Here is a 20,999-nt window from a genome sequence, read left to right as displayed (position 1 = left end):
AGTGACTAGTTGCTTCGACAAAGCCTTCTCCCAAAGCCCACAGCTATATAGCCCTCTGCTGTCTGTTGCCCATTTGGACTAATTGCTGACTCAGAGGGCGGCCGGGATCTTGCTGAGACTCAAGCATCCTCACTCCTAGAGGGGCCAGGATCCTTTTAGAACTCAGGGAGCGTCTTGCTCGTGAGCGTGCCGCCCTCCTCCGATCCCTGAGGTCCTGACGAAGGCAGTCACGCACACGAGCCACCCGAGAGGGCGAGGCAGGGGGGCTTGGATCTTCTCCAGCAGGAGGCAGGGGCACTGGTGCAGGTGGCAGGGGCACAGTTTCTTCTGCAGGCTCAGCTTCTTCTGCAGGGTCCCCAGCACCCATGACACACAGATTTGGGTGCTGTTCGCATGTACATTATATAGGAAGGCATGCAAGAGCATACAAACATATATACAAATGAGAACCCATCTGTTAAAAAAAAAACCCTGGTGTATTACATCTATGTATGCATGGGTTTAAGGTAGACTGCCATCCACAAAGGCTATCCTGTCCCTGAGGTTCCTAACCAAAGGCACTAGGTAGCTCTGTACTGGAGATGCGGATCAAAGGGACTGTGGCTACCAGTCGAACACAGAAAGAAGATTGCCCATGGAAATTCCCCCCGGAAGTAACCTCAAAAGAGAGAAACTTCACTGTACTGATTGTGCATGGTTAACCTGAAACTGACAACTGGGAAGACTTTTCAGCAGATGTTTAGAGAGCCAGGGTGGTGCAGTGTTTAGAACGCAGGACAGATCTGGAAGACCCAGGTTCAAATCCCTGCTCTGCCAGAAGATTTTGCTGGGTGACCTCGAGTCAGTCACACGTACTCGGCCTCATCTACTTCACAGGGTTGTGAGGATAAAACAAGAGAAGGATGAGCTCTGGGTCCCCACTGGGGAGAAAAACTGAAATAAATAAATAAATAAAATGTGGCCAAAAACGAAAACAAGCAAGCAAAACGGGACACAGAAGCTACCCAGCCAAAAACAGGAAAAGAGGAGTTTGCTTCCATAATAATGACATTTGCAATTGAGAACTCAAGGCAGAGGAGAAATTTCCCAGAGATGAGCTGACAACTGAACATCAGAGTTCCAGCAGCTACCATTGGCTTTTGGGTGCCTTTGGAACCTTGTGCTGGGTTCCTTTCTTTTTACCTGCCGCCTGACACAGCCCCTTCCCTCCACAGATTCTGCCGTGGAAGGGCATGATGTTCAAAAACACAAAACGATCGTTCAACAAATGCAAAATGTGCAGATCTTCTGACATCCTCTCCAACTTTAAAAGGAATTCTGCCCTGGACCAAATGACATGTTTACATAAGAGTGGCAGAAGGGGGAAATCCTCTTGTAAGGCCCTAAACATCATGAGGATAATGGATGAGGACAGCGAGTCTGTTTTCAGATCATGCAGGTGTGTGTGTGAGAGAGAGGAGGACGAAGCTTTCTGTACTTGGCAGGTTATAAGTTCTGAGTCAAAATGAAAGTATTTTTAGGACATTTTGTTTCTGTAAATCAAAAGGCAACAAAACAGAAAATGCCATCCCAAAAGTTCAACATGGAATGAATGAAGCAAGCTAACAATTTTGAGGAGGGGAACGCAAATGAGTTGTAACATAAATCCTGAAACATCTCTTGAGTTTGCAAACTGATTCAGAAAGTACTTTCTCCCAGGAAGAAGGTTACTGGCTTTTATACACATCCATCACAGATGGAGGTGGGCTCTACATATCAATAGCACCGTTAAGGTCTAATTCTTAAAAGGAAGCCTGAGCCGGCAGCAAACTTAGCTTGCTCGGATCTTCACTCAGCTCCTCCCAATAGCCGTCCATCCATTCACACGCCACATGCAAACCATTTAGACCAATTAATCTGAATCAGTTTTTGCAAACTATTTTAATTAAAATATTAATTCATTGAAGAGTCCAGGGTCTGGCAAGTGATGATGTACATGGGAAAAAGAAAAAATGGTTACACCACGATTCTTTCCAATAAAAGCGCTAATATTGAAATTGACATTGGGGGTGGGGGGAGGGGAGGCAGCAGTTAAAGCCTCCTCTGCTTTCACATCACACAAAACAAGATGGTTTCCAGGAAATCTCCCCTGGCCAACGTTTCATCACAAATGCAAGCAAAAGAATGAAAAGCACTGGGGTTTCAATGCCACCTCATATCGTTGCTCCTTGGATGCATAGCTGTGTGCAAGCTGGGAACCAAGGAGTGCCCTTACCCCCCACATTCTTGGTTAGCACCATGTTCTTGATGCAGTTCTGCCTAAAAGGAAGAGAGCCTGAAAGGTTCAAGGGATTTGATTTGGGGGTCCCCCCCCACAAGTTTAAAAAGTTTCAGTGTTCTTTTTTTCCTCTCTCTCCCACCTTTAAAAAAAAAAAATTAACTGGTTTAATTTTACTTGAAAGACATGTCAATTACAAGGAGTGGCCAGAGATGAAAGGGTGTTCTTGAATGATTCTTGTAGAAATGCGCAATCCGGAATATAAACCCATCAAAACGTTTGCTGTTCTGATGTCTCCCCTATCTCTGCCACGATGAACCCTGTACTTCCACTAAAACGACTGTGAGCAGCAGTCTTCTCCCCACCCCACCATTTAGGTGCAGATTCGGGTTATGGGCCTGTCTTTAGGCCCAGTGGTATGATCAACCAAAGAGCTTGAGGCTGGAGGAGGGGGTGTGGGGGGGGTGAAGAGAAAGAGAGAGAGAGTCTGAAAGTTAAGGATCTGGAGTGATGCTTAATTTAGCTAATTAAAAAAGTCACACTGGTTAAAAAAAAAAACTGAGCTGCAGCGTGACGCACGTTAAGAGTATTTTCTATACAAATATGTCACAGGGACATAAACATTCAGGAAAAAACTTGCATTTTTGAGCCCTATAGACGTGTTAAAAGGCAAATCCTAGAGTTAGTAGCTAGTGTTTTTTGTGTGTGTGTGTGTGTGTTTTGTTTTGTTTAAGTGTGCAAGGAAACTACTTTACAAAGATCGCCAAGTGGAGCAGCCCATGAGAGGAACATTTTTTTTTTTTTTTGGAAAAAATAAAACCACCCTCTGGCCAAGCTGCTTTCATTTTAACCCCTTTCGATGCCAGCCCGCAGTGCCTCCTTCCCTGCCCTTGGGCGTCAGAGGTTCCGAAGGTTCTGAGCATGCAAGGCCTTCCCACCTCGGGAAGCCTCATTTCGCAGGCTCTCCCAGAATCCATGTGCGCGTGGGAGCTCCTTGGAAGCAAAGCCTCTGGCTGAGAGGCAGAGAGAGGCGGTCAAGCAATCCCAACAGCCATGGCATCGCGAACAATTCAAGCCAAGGGATGGGTTGCGTGTGTGCGTAGTAAAAAGGGTCTACGGAGGCAAGTCAGGGGGAGTCGGTCAGCAGCTGGGAGAGACGCTAGTGGCTTCTGGCTCCCCGTGGCAACTAAAACACTCAAAACGGTTGGCTGGCTTTACATGTAAACAAGAAACTGTGGCAAGCCCGAGAAGGTAACGTAACTGGCAAATGTAGTGTCGGAAGGAAAAGCCTCCTCATCTACTGATGGCGTGTTGCGACTTATGGCATCTTTTTGCAATACCTCTGGAATTTTGGATCGGCCGCCTGCGAGCTTCTGAAGAATACAGCAGGCAGACCGGGGTGATTCCGGGCGTCCCGCGAGTTGTTCTGACGCTTCACTAAGATGAGATGTCACAGTATTAAGTCAGAAAAGAGAACGCCTTCCTGACCCAACTCTTCCCTCCCGCATCTGCGCGTGACACAGCCCAGGCACGTGGGGCTGGACCCGAAAACAGGCTTTCGGGGGCAGGTGCATTTCACTAGTGCAGCTCTTTTCCAAGGCCTGTCTGAGCAACTTCACCATTTAGTGCAAGAGAGAGAACATGCACTGGGGGGCGGGGGTGGTGGTGGTGGAGAGTTCTCACTACCTCTCCTCCCCGGCTTCTCTCAGCGGGCAAAGTCCTCTTGGCCCGCTCTTGCTGCACGCTTTTGTTTGGTCCCTTCTCAGCAAGAGGCCAACTCTACCGAGGGGGAGGGGACCACAGATAAAATACAAAGAGAAAGCCAAGAATGCCAGGGCAAGCTCTTGGCTTGGCTAACATACCGCCAGCATCCCCGCTAAAGGAAAGGTGATACCAGCCCTTCCTTTCTGAGCTCCGGGAGGCAGGGAGCTGTCCTAAGCTGCTGGGAAAGAGAAAGACCGTCCCACCCCCACCACTGAAAAAGCCACCCTCTCTCCACAACTCCACGCTGCTTCCTTAAAAAAAACCCAAAAAGGTAAGAGAACTCTGCAGCCGAATACTATGACATCCCTGTTAGTAAACCCAAAACAACGCTTTCCCAAATGAATGCGCTCACCAGCCCGCACCCAGAGTCCGCGCTGCTCGTGCCGGGCTCCCAGGGAGGGTGTCTGTTGGCAGTTTCAGTTGGCAGGCAGCTCCAGTGGAATCACCACCCTCAGAGACACGCTGGGAGTTATTATGTATAAGACATGTGTGACCCATTGGATATCTGCGAGGTGACACTCGTGCTCCTGCTCATGCCCTGCTCCGTCCGTCCCCCAGAAGCCGTCCGCCTCAGAGCCTGAGGGCTGTTGCGGACCCCTAGCGAACTACCGCGGGGTACTCCTTGCATGGGCCCCGAGGGGTGACCCCATGGCTGGGGACCACCTTGCATCGGATGGCCCCAGGCTTGTGGCGGGCCACCCATGGGATGACCCCAGTGGGGTCCTGCACCCCCAGAAGGGTTGTGGGACCAGCTAGAAGCTCCTGGGTAGCTGTGGCTGAACGCCTCGGGGGAGATATTCGAAAGAACCATGTTACTAAAACCTAGCCTCATGCTCTCTGAATCAAAGGCCTCTATTTCCCGGGCCTGGCGCTCCAGCAAGCTTCGGATCCGTTCGGTGCGCTCGTTCTGTAATGCCAGCATCTCTTCTTCTATCTGCACAGAGGAGAAATCGGGGAAGAGACAGGGGGGAAGACTTTAGCACAAGAATTCCCAAACTGCATGCCGGGGTATACTAGCGAGCTACAAGAAATAAAGCGATTAAGTAATCTAAGGCTCCTGGAAGCCCAAAGGACCGAGCCACCGCATTTCTGTACAATGTGCGATGCCAGTCGTACCTGATCGCGCCGCTCCTTGTGCGGTGACACAGTAGAGACAGAGCAGAGTTACCTGCTTGCCAAGAGGAAGGCCTAGTGTGGACCTGGACAATTCAGTGTTCTGGGTACTTGCCTCTTTCCAGTGGCAAGAGTGATTCGCATCAATGAGACGGGCAAAGGTTCTTCTGCTGTTGGCACCCTTAGGTGCTCTGAAAGCAATTGTTTCCTAGTGTCTTAGTGAGGAGTGCCTACAGTTTTAATTCACATATGCCATGCACTTCATCACTAGCTAACTTAATGCGGCACTCAGCTCGATGCCTGAATGCATTCATCCCCAAGGCGGCAGAGTTTTCGCCACTGGAGCCTGACCTCCTGGGAGATCATTCTGTCCACCAAACAACTTTCAAGGGTGCAGCCGACGCTCCCTGGCTTTATTCAGCAAAGCCCTGAAAACCACTGAAAATGCTGCAGGGAGCACAGCACAGTCAAGAAGGGGACTTAGGTGAATTCTTGCTCACCAACGCTTTACCTGGCCAAGATAATTAAACTCTATCTCTGAGATTCTCTGCCTCCAGAATACAATTTTCACAGTGATGCATATTAGCTGCGGTTGGTCATCCAAGTTCTCCTATGCAGATGTCAAGCATAATTAGCTCACGTGGTTGTTCCATTCTTTTTAGTTTTGTCTTAGCCGCCTTGGGTGAGCATCATATGAACTCAAGCTCCGTCCCCCTGCCACTCCGCTCCCTTGCAAAGCCACTTCATAAACTGGTCACAAAGAGTTCTCTCCCACAACATGCACAGCACCACGCAGCGCACTCCTTTTTGGCTACAACAGAGTAAGCCTAGCTATGGTTTTCATGCCCTCTTTTGCAGGTGATCAGAGGTATCTGGCCCCTGGAAACAAATGACTGGGCTAGGAAGAAGTCCCTCTAGTCTGATCCCATCTAGCAAGTGCCCTCTCTTTGGATACCTCAAGGTGGGATTCAGGAAGGGTAAATGATGCAGCCACTTCAAAACAGACTAGATGCTGCCGCTCCCCAGCATGGCAAACAGCAAAATCCCCATGAATATATTGACCTACTGGACTCAGTCTAATTGCCCACACCCAGTCACGCTCAGAGATTATTAACAGAACACTGCAGCAGAACAGGGTGCGGCTGCTTCTCTCCTGCCAGAAGGTGACATCAGGTCTTTCTAAGGCACAGACCTCTGCCAGACAATTCTAATTATTCAGTGATGCTTGAGCTAGACTACAGGTCAGCCCCACAGCAACACAACCTAAACAATGAGGGTCCTGTGTGTGAAAGGCTGGAGCAGCCCATGTGCTGTCTTGGGAAAATGATACCCACCTCTCATAGGAGGCAGCTGCGTTAGTTGGTTGCAGGGCTTTTTTTTGTAGAAAAAGCCCAGCAGGAACTCATTTGCATATTAGGCCACACCTTCTGGCAACGCCATTGTTTTGCACAGAGCTTTTCTTGTAGAAAAAGCCCAGCAGGAACTCATTTGCATATCAGGCTCCACCCCTGACACATAGCAGCTGAAACTGCATTCCTGCACGTTCCTGCTAAAAAAAAAAGCCCTGGTTGGTTGTAACAAAATTGAAACAGGTCCCGGCAGCACCTTAAAAACTAACAAAATTTATTCCCACGTAACCTTTTAAGCCAGAGCTCACTTAGAATCACAGGATCACGGAGAGTTGGAAGGCATCATACAGACCATCTAGTCCAACCCCTGCTCAATGCAGGATCAGCCTAGATCATCCCTGTCCCTGACAAGTGTATAGAATCACCAAATGCACTGGGGTATCCATCCAAAGCAGCTGCATTTATGCTCAAGGCTTCGCAAGCAATAGAAAGGGATTGAGGCAGGTGGGGAGAGAGCAGCGTGCTTTCATGAGTAGCAAGAGGCTAATGATTCAAGAAGCTTGGAACTTCAAGGGCTACATCATTCTCTGGCAAGGTATGTGCCTCTTATTTGCCTGTGCAGAACTGAGCCACAGAATCCTGCTGGGGTGACATTCTGTCACCCGGATTAACTCTAAACAAGGTTATCAGAATGAAATAGCTTGCTTTTGCCAAAAGCACAGCTTTAAAGTTGCACAGGGGACTTTAATGCAATGAAGTTTTTAAACACACTCTGGTTTCTATTTAGATTTGGATACTAAAAGGCCATGATCATTCATTAAACACACCCTGCAAAACCAAACACTTTATTAAAAACAACACCACTGAGAATTCCCCCTTGACAGCAGGTCAGTTAAACCTCCCGATATCCTGGAGGCCAAAAACGAAGACAGAGAATGGTTCTGCCTGTAGTCTTAAACTTGCAAGGCTTTCAGGTCAGGCCTGCAGGAAGGCCCAGTTCTGTAGATGTGGCCTAAATCCAGGCTTCATAACGGAGCCTTATCTCATGGAAGCCGCTATAAAAGCTTAGAGCAGGAGTGGCCAAACTGTGGCTTAGGAGCCACAGGTGGCTCTTTCACACATGTTGTGGGGCTCTTGAAGTCCCCCACTGCCCCCTTAGCTGGCTTGGAGAAGGCATTTCTTGTTCTAAATAATTTCTTCAAGCCAAGCCAGTCAGCAGCTTAGAGAATGCATTTAAGTTAAAGTTGCTTTCTATCCACCTTTCCTTTCCTGCCCTCTACTTATGTGCTTTCCTTCCTTCCTGAAGGAAGGAAAACATCTGACAAAACATCTGACATTCATGACGGCTCTCAAAACATCTGACATTCATTTTGTGCGGCTTTCAAACTTCTGATGTTTATTCTATGTGGCTCTTACGTTAAGCAAGTTTGGCCACCCCTGGCTTAGAGGGTTGTGTGTTTGTTTTTCGACATGGAAAGACAAAGGGCTTATTTTTTAAAGAGCTTTTTTGGAATGGCATCCAATACTCCAGGATTCCCAGCAAAGAAGCATGCACTCTGATCTAGTAGTTACACTGGCAAATGGCAGTCAAAGCTTGCAGACAGAACGCAGGAAAGCAACCTGCACTCATTCATGCAATCCTATCTACAGTCACACTAGCTGGGGGACAACGGAATTATAATTAAATCTCCTACGCTGATTTAGTTCCAGGGGCATGGCTGGGAAGAAGCTTAGTCAGAATCCTCCTGCCCCAAAGAGGCCATTACACAAAAGCAAAAGCAAAATCACCATCCTCAGTAAACACATGTTGGTCCTCACCAGGCTGGATAGGTTTTTGACTACCCAGCAACCAATCACAGCTCAGCAATGAGGCATGCAGTGGGAGGTACATAACCCCGCCCCTGCATTTTCAGAACGAGAGATGAACAGGCAGGTGAAAGGGAACAAAAAGACTGTTCTGGGCTGCTCTCAGAAGTCGTTCTGGCAGGACTGTCTCAGTCACATGTTGGATTACAAACTGGTGAGCAAAGATCCTCTGCCTCTTGCGACTCACCTCCAGTTCCTTCACAATGGGAAGGAGAGGCCAGGACCGGCGCTAGGGGTTCTGCCTCTAAAGGCAGACCCCTGTGCAACGCCTCCCTCCACCCCTGCTCCCTTGGGAAACAAAACTGCACGCGTGCAGCATGATGCCATCACCGAAAGTGACATCACCAAGCAGGCCAGGGGCGAGGAGGGCAGTAAGCAAGCCCCGGCCCCGCTCAGGCTTCTTGCATTGCAGGAAGCCTGATCAGGGGCAGGGAGAGCTGACCCTTGTGTGCCGTGCTCCTCGCGAGGAGTGTGGTACGCAAGCCCTGGGCTGGCTCATCAGAGGCAAGAGGGGGAGCCCACCGGTGCCCCAAGGTGGGGTGGCAACTTCGGCAGCCACCTACCCCGCCTACTTCCACGTGCCGGCTCTGGGAGAGGCAACGGGTTCTCTAAGACCATGGGCCACCAGGGTTCAGAGATTCTGCACTCTGCACACAGCAGAAACCAAGGGGAATGTATATAGTATTCCAGGTGTTAAGTGTCCTCCTGGCTCCCCTTCTGATGATATCTGTGCAGTGAGCTTTGCAATGCTGCTGCCACTGGGAAGGGGAGTGGGGGCGGGACAGAAAAGAAACTTGTCAGGGAGACTAGGGAAATTACCAGCAGATACCCAGCAAACGGAAACGGTGGTGTGTGTGTGAGTACACCCAATGGCTGGCAACATCAGAATTGCACAAAATAATCAAAGAATAAAGTGTGTGAAAATAAAAAAAAGGGATTATGAACGTTCTCTCAGTTTGTGTACACTTTATACAGTGTACAGAACTCAGTATTTTCTCCAAATCCGAGAGCAGAATTATGCTTTTTTGCACCAAGAACCCAAATCCCTTGTTCTGTTCCCATGTTACAGTGAACATGCGAACAATCCATGTACAGAATACACTTGACTGTAGGCACCTTGAGCAACTTTCATTCAATGCATGTATGGATTCTCACCACCTGACTCCCCCCTTCCAGGACAAACACCAGAGCAGCAAAACTCAGCTGCCGTGCTCTCAGCTTCGTCTGCAACCCTACCTTCTGCTCCAGGAGAGCCCTGCGCAGGGACACCCGTTGCTCCAGCTCCCGCAGCTCCCGGTCGTGCTGGGCCTCTGCCTGCATCTTGATTTTACTCTGGTAAGCGTTCAACAGCTCCAGTTCCTGCTGCAGCTGCATCTTGAGAACCTGGCACTCTGCTTCCTGAGCCTCGTCCAGTCGCAGCTGTAGAAAAAGATGAAGATGAGTATGCGACCCAACTTATGCATTCATGTTCAAGGCTTCACAAGCAACAGAAAGGGTTTGGGGCAGGTGGGGAGAATTTAAAGTGAGAGAGCAGTGTGCTCTCATGAGTACAAGAAGAGAGAGAGAGAAAGCAGCCACCATTTCTCAAAGTACGCACTGCAGAGGTTTGAGGCAGGACAGTTTAGCAATGCTCTTGCAGATAGGAGAGGCCTGAAAAGCCATCTATTTGAAGCTAACTAATGCGTTCCCAGCCTTCCAAAGCCTTTGCAGACCTAACCTTTGAACAGTCCCTCCATTTCTGAGTCTTCACTATGTACGTGAGCCACTCTTTCTCAAGCACACACACACGCTCCAACCAGCAGCTTTGACGGGGACTCACCGCTTGCGTGGAGAGCATCTCGTTGATGCTGTGGTCATACTGCTCCGCTAGGATGGCCAGTTTCCGGGTCTGCTCCTCCTTGAGCCGTTTCAGGACCGCCTTGTGCTCGCTCTTTGGTGTGGTCTCCAGCAGGTGGTTCCGCAAGGCTTTATACTGCCGGGTCTGGATCTTGCAAGTATCCTGGAACTGCTTCTTTATCTGGAGCTCTTTAGACTAAGATTGGAAAGGAGGCCGACAAGACACATCAGGAGGAGAGAACGTGTATTTGCTTTATTAATTTAAGTTGTCCCTTTCTCATGGAGAGTTGAGGAGGATTACAGAACTTCAGTCAACACAATTAACAGGATGAGACGTCTAACAAGCAATGTAACAGGACTAGAATTTACAGCAGCACTGAGAAAAGGCTTGGGTTCACACCCACCAAGCCTTTGCCTTCTGGTCACAATTTCTTTGATCTGGAAGCTCTCTTTCCTCTACCTGCCTCCTACACCAATGTATGGGGTCTGTATGCAGCTACTCAAGGGCACGGGGCAAGGCCCACAAACATGCTTTAACTGTTCTCTGGGTGCCAGCACAGGAACGACTTCTCCGACTCAGATACCGAGCGGCAGAAGAACAAGATATCCACCGCTGGGCAGCTTCTAAATGTGCCTTCAGCTTCTACGTGGCTGCCAGGTGCACTAATAATGGCCACTGACCTGTCAAAGTGGACACATTCGTTAAGTAGTCAGTCTAAGGCAGAGTACAACTTTATCACAATCTCTGCAAAGGGAAGGAAAAAGAAAGCTTGAAGCATCAGTCAATGGAGAAACACCCAAGGGTGTTGGGCTCAGTTTGCAGCTTCCGAGACCAGAAGCTTTAACAGCAAAGAGCGAGCCTCCAAGCCGGACATCTGACAAGATCATTCTGCCCTGCCCTCACCCCGCTGCATAACAAGAGTTCATCTGCATGACAATTTACGGCTGCCAAAATCATCATCAAATGATCATTATTCTCTGTGAAGGCCCACACCGAGGCAACACAAGCATGCAAAGTGCCTGACAGAAGCAAGACCTCATTCCGTTCTCGGTCCCAGCGGTCGGTGTGAAAACACTTGTCCCTCCTCAGGACTGGGCAGCCATTCTTAAGGCTGTAACTGCTGCCAGACACAACAGAAGTGCTTTTGGGAACTGTGACAGGCTTTGCTTAACGCTGGCTAACTTGATTTGGCCCACTGCCTCTCTACACAGTTGCCAGCTAAGTATCAAGGATCATTCTGGTGACTATACTGTCCGCCCCCGCCCCCATCTTCTGCTCTCAAGTTCAACTCTAACAGCAAGTATTTAGCCCTTGTCCTTGCAAGAGAATTATTTTACCCAGGTATCCGGGGGGGGGGGGGGGGAGGATTATTGGTGGCCTGTAAAAAGGCTGCCATTCATCCTTTTGGAGCAGGCAAGACCTTCCCCATGCTCAGCCCCCCTCACTGGCCACTGTGGTCTCTCCTGCTGAAATGCAGCACTGGAAGCAACATTCTGCTTCTCGACACCCTCGGCATTTGCTTCGTTTACAGTGCGATCGAAGCATTTGCACAGAGGAAGGGGAAAAAACAAAGGAAAAAGAGGAGGATCAATTGAAACCCATGGCCTGTAACTGCATGCCAACTTTTCATTAGTTCCTGGAACTAATCAAACTGCGTCAACCTGCAGCAGCTGTGCATTGCCACCCACAGAATCAAGAAGAGCTCCCTATCCTTCCCTCCAGCGTGGACACAATTTTCCCTACTTAAACGACAGTAAGTTTTTAGCATGCTTGAAAGCAAATGAAGATTGCCTGGTGTGTCAAAGGCTCAGGAGGGCGCTCAGCTGCCTGAACAGGGCTCTTGGCCTTGTCCTCAGACTCAGAACGTTTTGAAAGCTAGCTTTTAAAAAACTAGCCTTGTTTTTCTCTTAAGGTACAACTTCTGTCTCTGCTGCGAGTTCAGCTTGTCTTTGGACAGAACAAAGTGCAGAATTTGGGTGCAGAACAGCAGCACAGAAGACAAAAAGCCCAGTTTACAATTAGTTATGCGGGCCCTGCAGGCTTGCTCAATATACCTGGCAGCCAACAACAAAGCACAAGTATGCCACATTACTGCCATGAGGTGCTGTCCCTTCTCCCAACTGTGGCTTTAATGACATGGACCACTTGGGGTCTGGCAGTTTCTCTAACCATGTCCATCAGCGACCAAAGTGGAGAGGCTTTCCTGCTAACGGGGGCCCAGAAGTACCTTGAGGCTCTTGGGCTGCTGCCGGACCTCCATGACGTGCTTGCGCCTCAGCTCCCGCTCCCGCCGCTTGTTGTACTCCAGCTGGTTGGTGAGCTCTGTCTGGTGCTGCAGGCGGATCAGCTCACAGCGCATCTTCTGGATGGTGTTGAGGTGCCGGAATTCCAGCTCTTGCATGGACTCATGCTGGCGCAGCAACATGGCGTGCTCCAGATCCTTCTGGGTCTGCCGCTTGTTCAGTTCCTGGGTCGCAAACAAGTGGTTGTTAGTCCCTCATTTAAGTGTGTGTGTGTGGGTCACTGTAGGCCACACAAGAACTGGCTCGTGGGACTGAACCCAAGGCCTATCTTGTTCCACATCCTGTTCCCTAAAGCCATCAGCCGGATGTCTAGGAGAAAAGCACGAGACCCTTCTGAAGGAGTCCACCTATCCTTGCTGCTTGTACCCAGAGTCTGTCATGTAGCATTAAATTTCCATTTCACCATCAGGACTGTCAGCAGAGAATTTTGAAAATTTATCTACTCTTTCTTTTTTAAACCCTCTACGTAATCTAGTGGCCATCACTACCTCTTGGGGGCAGTGAATTATTTCTTGTGCAAAGAAGTACTTAGGTCGTTCAGCAAATCTACCTTCATCAGCTGATAAAAGTTAGGGGTGGGATGGTGGCTCAGTGGTAAAGCATCTGCTTGGTAAGCAGAAGGTCCCAGGTTCAATGCCCGGCATCTCCACAAAAGGGTCCAGGCAAATAGGTGTGAAAAACCTCAGCTTGAGACTCTGGAGAGCCGCTGCCAGTCTGAGTAGACAAGACTGACTTTGATGGACCAAGGGTCTGATTCAGTAGAAGGAAGCTTCATATGTTCATATATGTCCTAACCATGAGATTAAGAGCCATTTTCCCACCGGGCCTCCAATTCATACATAATTTGATACACTTGCTTTCTCCTTTCATCTCCCCCCTCAACTACCTTTCCCCCCTAATCTAAGAAGTTCCAAACACTTCTTTGTTTGTAAAAACAGAGGAAAGAACGATGTTGGAAATGACTTTGGGTCTCCCCCGCATGAAGACAAAAGCAGGTTAAAGAGTATCTAAAAGAATAAATACATTACAAGGAAAGCGACTTGTGCTTTGTGCATTTTCCAGCATGATTTTTACCTGTAGTAGTCCGTGAAATAAAGCCCCAGTCAGGTTCTTTGGGATGCCACTAAGTCAACCAACGCAAAAGAGCAACACCAGGAAGCATTGCTCTCTGCTAAGGAAAAGATCCCAGGGACTACAGCAGGCATGTGTTTTTTCTCTTTAATTCTAGTTCTCAAAATATGTCCCTGTTCTAGTCTGCGCACTGTAGTGCATACAGGATTGGTCCACACATTCTGTAACCTACATCACAGGGATGTTGGGAAGATAAAATGGAAGAGAGGAGAATGATGTCAACTGTTTTGGGTCCCCAACTAGGGAGAAGGACACGGTATAAATGAAGTAAATAAATTACAGTAAATAAATATGAGTATTCTCGGCCATTAGCCTAGGACAAAAAGCCAGCATTTTCCTGCTTCCACGCACTCCTTTCCACCAGAAGTGGCAGGCACAAAACTCAACCCAATGGTGCAACACAGCACCAAGTAAGCAGAGAGACACAGATGCAAAACTTGGCTTTTTGGTGAGCACTCGGTTACAGGATCAAACAACCTGGGACCTCTCCGCTTTTGCCATACACACCTCCCGGACAAGATCCTGCTCCAGGTTATGACGCCCGAGCAGCATTCTCCTCTTGAAGCGGCGGCACTCCAGCTCCAAGTATTGCCTCTGCCGCCGGAGCAGGTTTGCCTCCTCCTCCGCCTGGAAGTGCTGGATGTTCTCCTTCTGCTTGGACAGCCACTCCTGCTTCTCCTTCTTGGGAGTGCTCTGGTTCTCGTTCAGCTCCTAGAATACCAGAAAGGGGTTTTCGGCATGGTATGAGCCTATCCAATTTCTTTCACACAAACTACTTGGGGCTCCTCTTGAAGGTGGTTCAGAAACTTCGGCTAGTCCAGAATACAGCAGCAAGACTGCCAGCAGGTGCAGAGTACACATAGCACATATCTGGCCCTAGAAGTCTTTGCTCATTGCCTATTTGTTTCCAGGCCCAATGCAAGGTGGTGGTTTTAACCTTCAGAGTCCTGTACAGCCTGGGACTGACTACCCCCATTCATGTTTGCTGAGTCGGAACATCTTTCACTGAAGGTCCCAATTTGTCCCCCCCCCCCACCCCCGCTTTAGAAGTGGACCAAGGGAGGCTAGGTTGCGGCAGACGCGAGCTAGGGCCTTCTCGGTGGCAGCGCCAGAATTGTGGAATACTCTCCCAGAGGCCGTAAGGGCCCTGCGGGATCTTTCCGCTTTCCGCAGGGCCTGTAAGACTGAACTGTTTCGACAGGCCTTTGAGATCCAACCTAATTTGGGAGAGAGCTGCCACTCTACACCATTAAAGAGTACCATGATCACCATTTACATTTATATTGATGTTAAATTATATTATAGTGATACAGCATCAAAAATGCAATGGAATGTTTTAATGTTTAAGTGTTTTAAATAATTTTAAATTGTAGTTTTATTGGTTAAATTGTAAAAATGTATGTTGTTAGCCGCCCTGAGTCCGCTTGCGGAGAGGGAGGGATAGAAATTTAAAGTAATAAATAAATAAATAATAGAAGTGGGGCAGATGGTGTTTTCAGTAGTTAATCCCCACTCCGTGTAGGGATCCAGAATACTCTTGGTCTCTCCCTTTACTTAGCTCTGACAATGTCTTTCAGTGCAGCGTTAAGTCCTTTTCTTCCAACAAGCTTTTAATTCCTCACTGGTGTCCCTCCACCTTATGCTGGTGTGTTTGTTGTTACTGCTGCTGTAATTTTTGTGTTGAAATATTGGTTTTGAGGGTTTTTCCCCCATTTAATTGTTTCATCGGACTGTAATGGTTTTATTTTGCTATGAACTGCTTTGGGCCTGAGGGAGGAAAGGCGGTATGGAACTATTTCAAAATAAAGAAAGAGACTCCCCACTCACACCAGCAGACTGGTTTGGTTTGCAAAAAATCCAAAAGCGTCACTCATCTGCATTCCTTGGTACTACAAGAAACTCCCCAGATGAGTGCAAGAGTACATGCCTGAACCAATCACAAGTTTGTACATGCAACAAGAGTGATGCCTTCTGTCTGTTAGGATGTCCTGTTTGTTTGCATGTACACACCCAAGAGAAGTGTTTCCACAGAAACACAGGAGTCCTGGCTTGAGAAGTTTTTCCCCCTGTTCCAAGTGCTTGCAAGATACAAATTTCTGGAACTAAGTGCTTTGCTTGCCAATGCATATTATAATATGGAGCTGTATTCTCTTCCTTGGGTTTTACAGGACAACCTGTATTTTGTAATTCAGCAATTTCTCTCTCCATTCTGTTCTTGAAGTTCCTTTGCAGTAAAACAGCTATTTTACTGTTTTACTGCAAAGGAACTTCAAGAACGCAGGAATCCGGGGGCTAGCCTTACAGTGGCTCTCCTCTTTCCTTGAAAATCGGGGACAAAGGGTGGCAATTGGGGGGAAGCTGTCTCAGAGACACCCGCTTCATTGTGGGGTGCCTCAGGGGGCAGTTCTCTCCCCGACATTGTTTAATATCTTTATGCGCCCCCTTGCCCAGCTTGCCCGGAGGTATGGGCTTGGCTGTCATCAGTACGCTGATGATACCCAGCTCTATCTACTGATGGAAGGCCGGACTGGTGATATCCCTACAAATTTGGACCGGGCGTTACAAGCCGTGGCTGGCTGGCTCAGGCTGAGCGGGTTGAAGTTGAACCCAACGAAGACTGAGGTCCTTTGCATGGGTCGGGACGGACCGGGAGGGGAGATTATTCTGCCGGCTTTTGACGGTGCGCCACTGATACCAGTGCGCAGGGTCAAGAGCCTGGGGGTGCTACTGGAATCCTCGCTATCAATGGAGGCCCAGATAGCCACCACCGCAAGATCCGCCTTCTTCCACCTTAAGAGGGCGAGGCAGTTGGCTCCCTTCTTGGAACGCGACGACCTAGCAACTGTGATCCACGCAACGGTCACCTCAAGATTAGACTACTGCAATGCCCTCTACATGGGGCTGCCCTTGTGTCGAACGCGGAGACTTCAGGTAGTGCAGAATGCAGCGGCCAGGCTGTTGATGGGACTACCTAGGTGGGAACATGTGCGGCCTGTGCTGCGGGATCTGCATTGGCTACCGGTCGTCTACCGCGTTTGTTATAAGGTGCTGGTTATTACCTTTAAAGCCCTATATGGCCGAGGACCTGCCTACCTTAGGGACCGCCTCTCCCCATATATCCCCAGGAGAGCGTTAAGATCTAGCTCCCAAAACCTCCTACAAATCCCTGGGCCAAGAGAGGCCAGAATGAAGATAACTCGGGAGCAAGCCTTTTCATTAATGGCCCCTCGCTGGTGGAACCAACTCCCAGAGGGGGTGCGAGCCCTGTGGGACCTGAACCAGTTCCGCAGGGCTTGCAAAACCTCTCTTTTCCAGCTCGCATTTGAACTAGGACCAGACTAAACTGATTAAATCATCGCAACTCTAGCCATCTTATGTGCAATTGTAACTGATGTTTGATAGTATGTAATTGGGACGACAGAATTTATAGCACCTATTTTTATCTATTTTAATCTATTTATGTAACTGTATTATATTTAAAATGCTGTTTATTTGTTTTAATTGAATCATGATGTCTGTGAACCGCCCTGAGCCCGCCTTCTGGTGGGGGAGGGCGGGATATAAGAATAAAATTTGATTTGATTTGATTTGATTTGAGAGAGAAATTGCTGAATTACAAATTATTAAGAAACTTGGAACAAACACCTCTCCAGGACTGAGCAGGGATATTAGTTTTTTATCTCATTACAGATGCTAAACCCACTCTCAGTGAGTATAGCTGTACATCCACAGTATTCCAATGTGTTTCTCTTTTAGAATTGTGTATCAGTATAATTATTTGTATTCACATACTCAAAATAGGGATATTGGCTGTATATCTCATTACATATGCTTTACCCATTTTCACTATATTTTATTGTATTCCTTTTTCCTATGGCAAACTAGAATTATGTTTACATGTTAAAAAATAAATTAGGTGGACAAGAACATCACTAGCCAATGTATTTCTCTTTTAGCTGTATTGACACACTTGAACTGGGACTTTGGTTGCTTATCCCATTACATATATTGAACCCATCTCCCATTGTCATTGACAGACAATCTCACATTTTGACATACTACCGTTTTGTTGCTTTCACATGCTCATTCTACTCAGATCAAAGGTTTGTTCAATTTGTTAATTTTACTGCAGACTGCTGTTTTGTTGCTTTTGCGTGCTCATGCTACTCAGATCAAAGGTTTGCTCAATTTCTTAATTTTACTATTCTGTCACTGTACCATCTTACATTCTAAACCACTGCCTACCAGATAATTTTACTTCACTGTCATTGGTTCTTACATCTGTACCATGTTGCATTCTGGGCCACTGCCTACCAGCTCTGTATGGCTCTGCTCAGCTATGTATGGCTTTGCTCACTGTGCTGGATTCCTCGTCTGATGAAGTGTGTTTAAAAGCACATGAAAGCTTACATTGTAAATAAAAATTGGTTGGTCTTAAAGGTGAAACTTGACTCCTGCTTTGTTCACCTGTTAAACAAAGCTACTCTCACAATTAACAGGGCCAGCTTTTGCATGGCAGTTGCAATATCTATTAGGCTGTCAATCAGAACCGTTAACTGGACTAATATTCCATAGAGCTCATGCTCAGGGGGCATTGCATTAAAGTTACCTCCTTGAGCTGCTCCTTGCGGAGTTTGTACTCTCTCTTCTGGGACTCCAGGAAGCTGTTTAGTTCTTTCTTCTGCTGGGCTTGAATGTGTTGCTGGAACTTCTTCTCTTCGTTCGCCATTACTTTTGCCTACAGGAGAAAAAGGCATGCTCAGGAATATACATCTCTCATCAGATGCACATGAAATAGAGCTGCTAGCACAGGGCACAGTGATGCAAAATTCCTTTGTAGATCATATTCCTCCCACAAAGCTAGTAGAGAAAATATTCAGCTCTTGCAAAGCATCACATCTGGGGCCAAAGCACTAGCCTGGCTTCAGCAAAGGAAGAAAAAGAAGACTGCAGATTTATACCCACCCTTCTCTCTGAATCAGAGACTCAGAGCGGCTTACAATCTCCTATATCTTCTCCCCCCACAACAGGCACCCTGTGAGGTGGGTGGGGATGAGAAGGCACTCAGAGCAGCTGCCCTTTCAAGGACAACTCCTGCGATTGCTATGGCTAACCCAGGGTCATTCCAGCAGGTGCAAGTGGAGGAGTGAGGAATCAAACCTGGTTCTTCCAGATAAGAGTCCGCACAATTAATCACTACACCAAATTGGAAGGTGGCAAGCTCAAAACAGCATCACCTGCAGAGCAAACCAGGAAGAAATCAATCTTTACCTCCTTCTCCATGGCTGCCTGGTGCTTCTTGATGAGTTTCTCCATTTCTGCCGCAAAGTTGTTGCGCTGCGTCTCGAGGTCTTTGTCCAGTCTAAGGCGATGCTCATCCATCTCAGCCTTCAGTTTGTTCTCCAGGGCCATCAGCTGCTTCTGGTGCTGCCTCCGCATCCGCTTGTAACCAGACATCTGTTCGCGGAGCTCTGAATCCTGTTCATGTTCCTGCATTTGCCTAGTTACCTATGGAAGACAGGGTAAGACACAGGCCACGGTAATCTTACCATGTATATGTGCACATAGTAATTGTTGTTCAAATCTTAGGGGAAACTCAGGACTAGTAAAATTACCCTTTTCCTTTGGCCACCACACCCAAAAGAACCCCATTACTCTTACTATGAACAGCTCTGAGTCATAGGATAGCATTCATAGGAGAGAGAAAGCAACACTCAGCCATATTTACTGGGTTGGAGATCTGCAGAGAAAAGTTTACCATCAACAAGTAGGTGATGGGTGACCTATGACAGCTGCGACAAATTTTGACTAAGATCGGAATTATCTCCACTACATTTCCAAAGGCCCATTTAACTTCTAAAGCAGTCTTGTGTTCCAATGTCATCTGAGTACAGATGAATAAAACCTGGCCTCTTAAATGCCACAATTCATATCTCCCAGATTCAGTGCTAGGGGTTCCAAGATGGCAAATTCTGTTGCATTAAAACGGACCAGTTAACAGACTGAGAGCATCCAGTGCTGCAGCACTGTTGACAGAGAGATCTCACAGAAGGAATTCTGATTCCCCCCAAGAAAAAGCAGGTTAAAACTGTGCTAGTGTTAAGAACATGATAACTAAGAACAGGCCTGGTGGATTAGACCAGTGGCCCAATCTGGTCCTGTATCCTGTCTCACAGAGTGGCCAGCCAGTTACTATAGAGGGTCAGCATACAGGACACAGAGGTCAAGGCCTTCCTCTGATGTTGTCTCCCAGAATTCAGAAGTTTACTGCCACTGAATGTGGAAGTCCTCTTTAGCCATCATGGCCAGCAGCCACTGACAGACCTATCCATAAATCTGTTTAATCCTCTTTTAAAGCCCTCTGTGCCTGTGGCCACCACGACTTCATTGATTTCCACATTTTAATCACTACTTGACAAAACAATATTTCCTTTTGACCTCCTGAATCTACTCCCCATCAGATTCACTGGATGCTCAGCAAGTTAAAGTACTTTGGGAGAGGGAGAAAAATTTATCTCTGCCTGCTTTGTCTACTTTGTGCATAATTTTAGAAACCTTCATCATCTCTCCACTCATCTCTTTTCTAAATTGAAAAGTCCCAGACTCTTCAGTCTTTCTTTATAGGAAAGATGCTCTAGTCCCTTAAACCATCGTTTATAAATTTAAAGGTGGCTCAGTTTCATTAGGTGAGAGATACTGAGACCTCAACACACATTTATAGGGGGCAGAGGTTTTACAGGGATTATATTTTTGGAACAGGGAAGCAAGCCTGTCAACCTTGCACAGAGCTCTGGCAAACATTCACATGACTGTCTCTAGCCAAGTGCGCAAACCACTGCCATGGAAGGAAGATGTCAGCCTACCAGTGATGCTGTGCGTATGGTAGCAAAGTGCTCTCGGTTGCGGTAATGGGACCTGTGACGAGACACTTGGGGTGGAGAATGCGGTTCTGACGTTCTCAGCCTTGGGTCCGAATCCTCTCGATAATTTTCTTCATCCTTGGAAGAAGTAGAAGCATTAACAGACACCGAGTTTGCACCTTTGATCATTTTGTTATCGCATACTTTGAAAAGTCAACTGCTGCCAGCCAGCTGGATTTATAGAACTGCAGAGGGCAGGGGGAGGAAAACACCATCAGCTGCAGGATTTGGCACTTCATTTACAGACCAGCAGTTCCAAGCACATGACCGCACGCCAGAGACACATCAACTGCAGAAAGAGGTTTCAAAACTTGTAAGGCGCAACTGCCACAGAACCCTCTAAATCCCCGTAGATGCCAGCATGCTCTCAGCACCCCTTCCACATCACAAGGCTAACTTCACCAACCCCCCACAAATGGAACCAGCCATATAATACGCAATGATGACTGCAGATTTATA

At 47.7% G+C, this 20,999-nt stretch overlaps 1 protein-coding gene across 1 annotated transcript in view; it reads right to left on the bottom strand.

The window, feature by feature from the left end:
* Window positions 1-1,901: 1,901 nt before the first annotated feature.
* TAOK1 (TAO kinase 1) overlaps window positions 1,902-20,999 on the bottom strand; it is an 80,579-nt gene continuing 61,481 nt past the window's right edge. The window contains exons 13-20 of the mRNA XM_060258728.1: window positions 20,484-20,618; window positions 18,892-19,128; window positions 18,230-18,358; window positions 14,128-14,331; window positions 12,414-12,653; window positions 10,169-10,381; window positions 9,586-9,768; window positions 1,902-4,955 (exon numbers count right to left, since the gene is read on the bottom strand). Coding sequence (XP_060114711.1) covers window positions 4,494-4,955; window positions 9,586-9,768; window positions 10,169-10,381; window positions 12,414-12,653; window positions 14,128-14,331; window positions 18,230-18,358; window positions 18,892-19,128; window positions 20,484-20,618 — 1,803 coding nt within the window. The 3' untranslated portion in view covers window positions 1,902-4,493. The remainder of the gene's footprint in view (window positions 4,956-9,585; window positions 9,769-10,168; window positions 10,382-12,413; window positions 12,654-14,127; window positions 14,332-18,229; window positions 18,359-18,891; window positions 19,129-20,483; window positions 20,619-20,999) is intronic.

This window comes from Heteronotia binoei, chromosome 18 (genome assembly GCF_032191835.1).
Source record: "Heteronotia binoei isolate CCM8104 ecotype False Entrance Well chromosome 18, APGP_CSIRO_Hbin_v1, whole genome shotgun sequence".
In the NCBI taxonomy this organism is placed as follows: Eukaryota; Metazoa; Chordata; class Lepidosauria; order Squamata; family Gekkonidae; genus Heteronotia; species Heteronotia binoei.
Note: the sequence above shows the minus strand (reverse complement) of the source record. Positions and strands in the feature narration are given on the sequence as shown.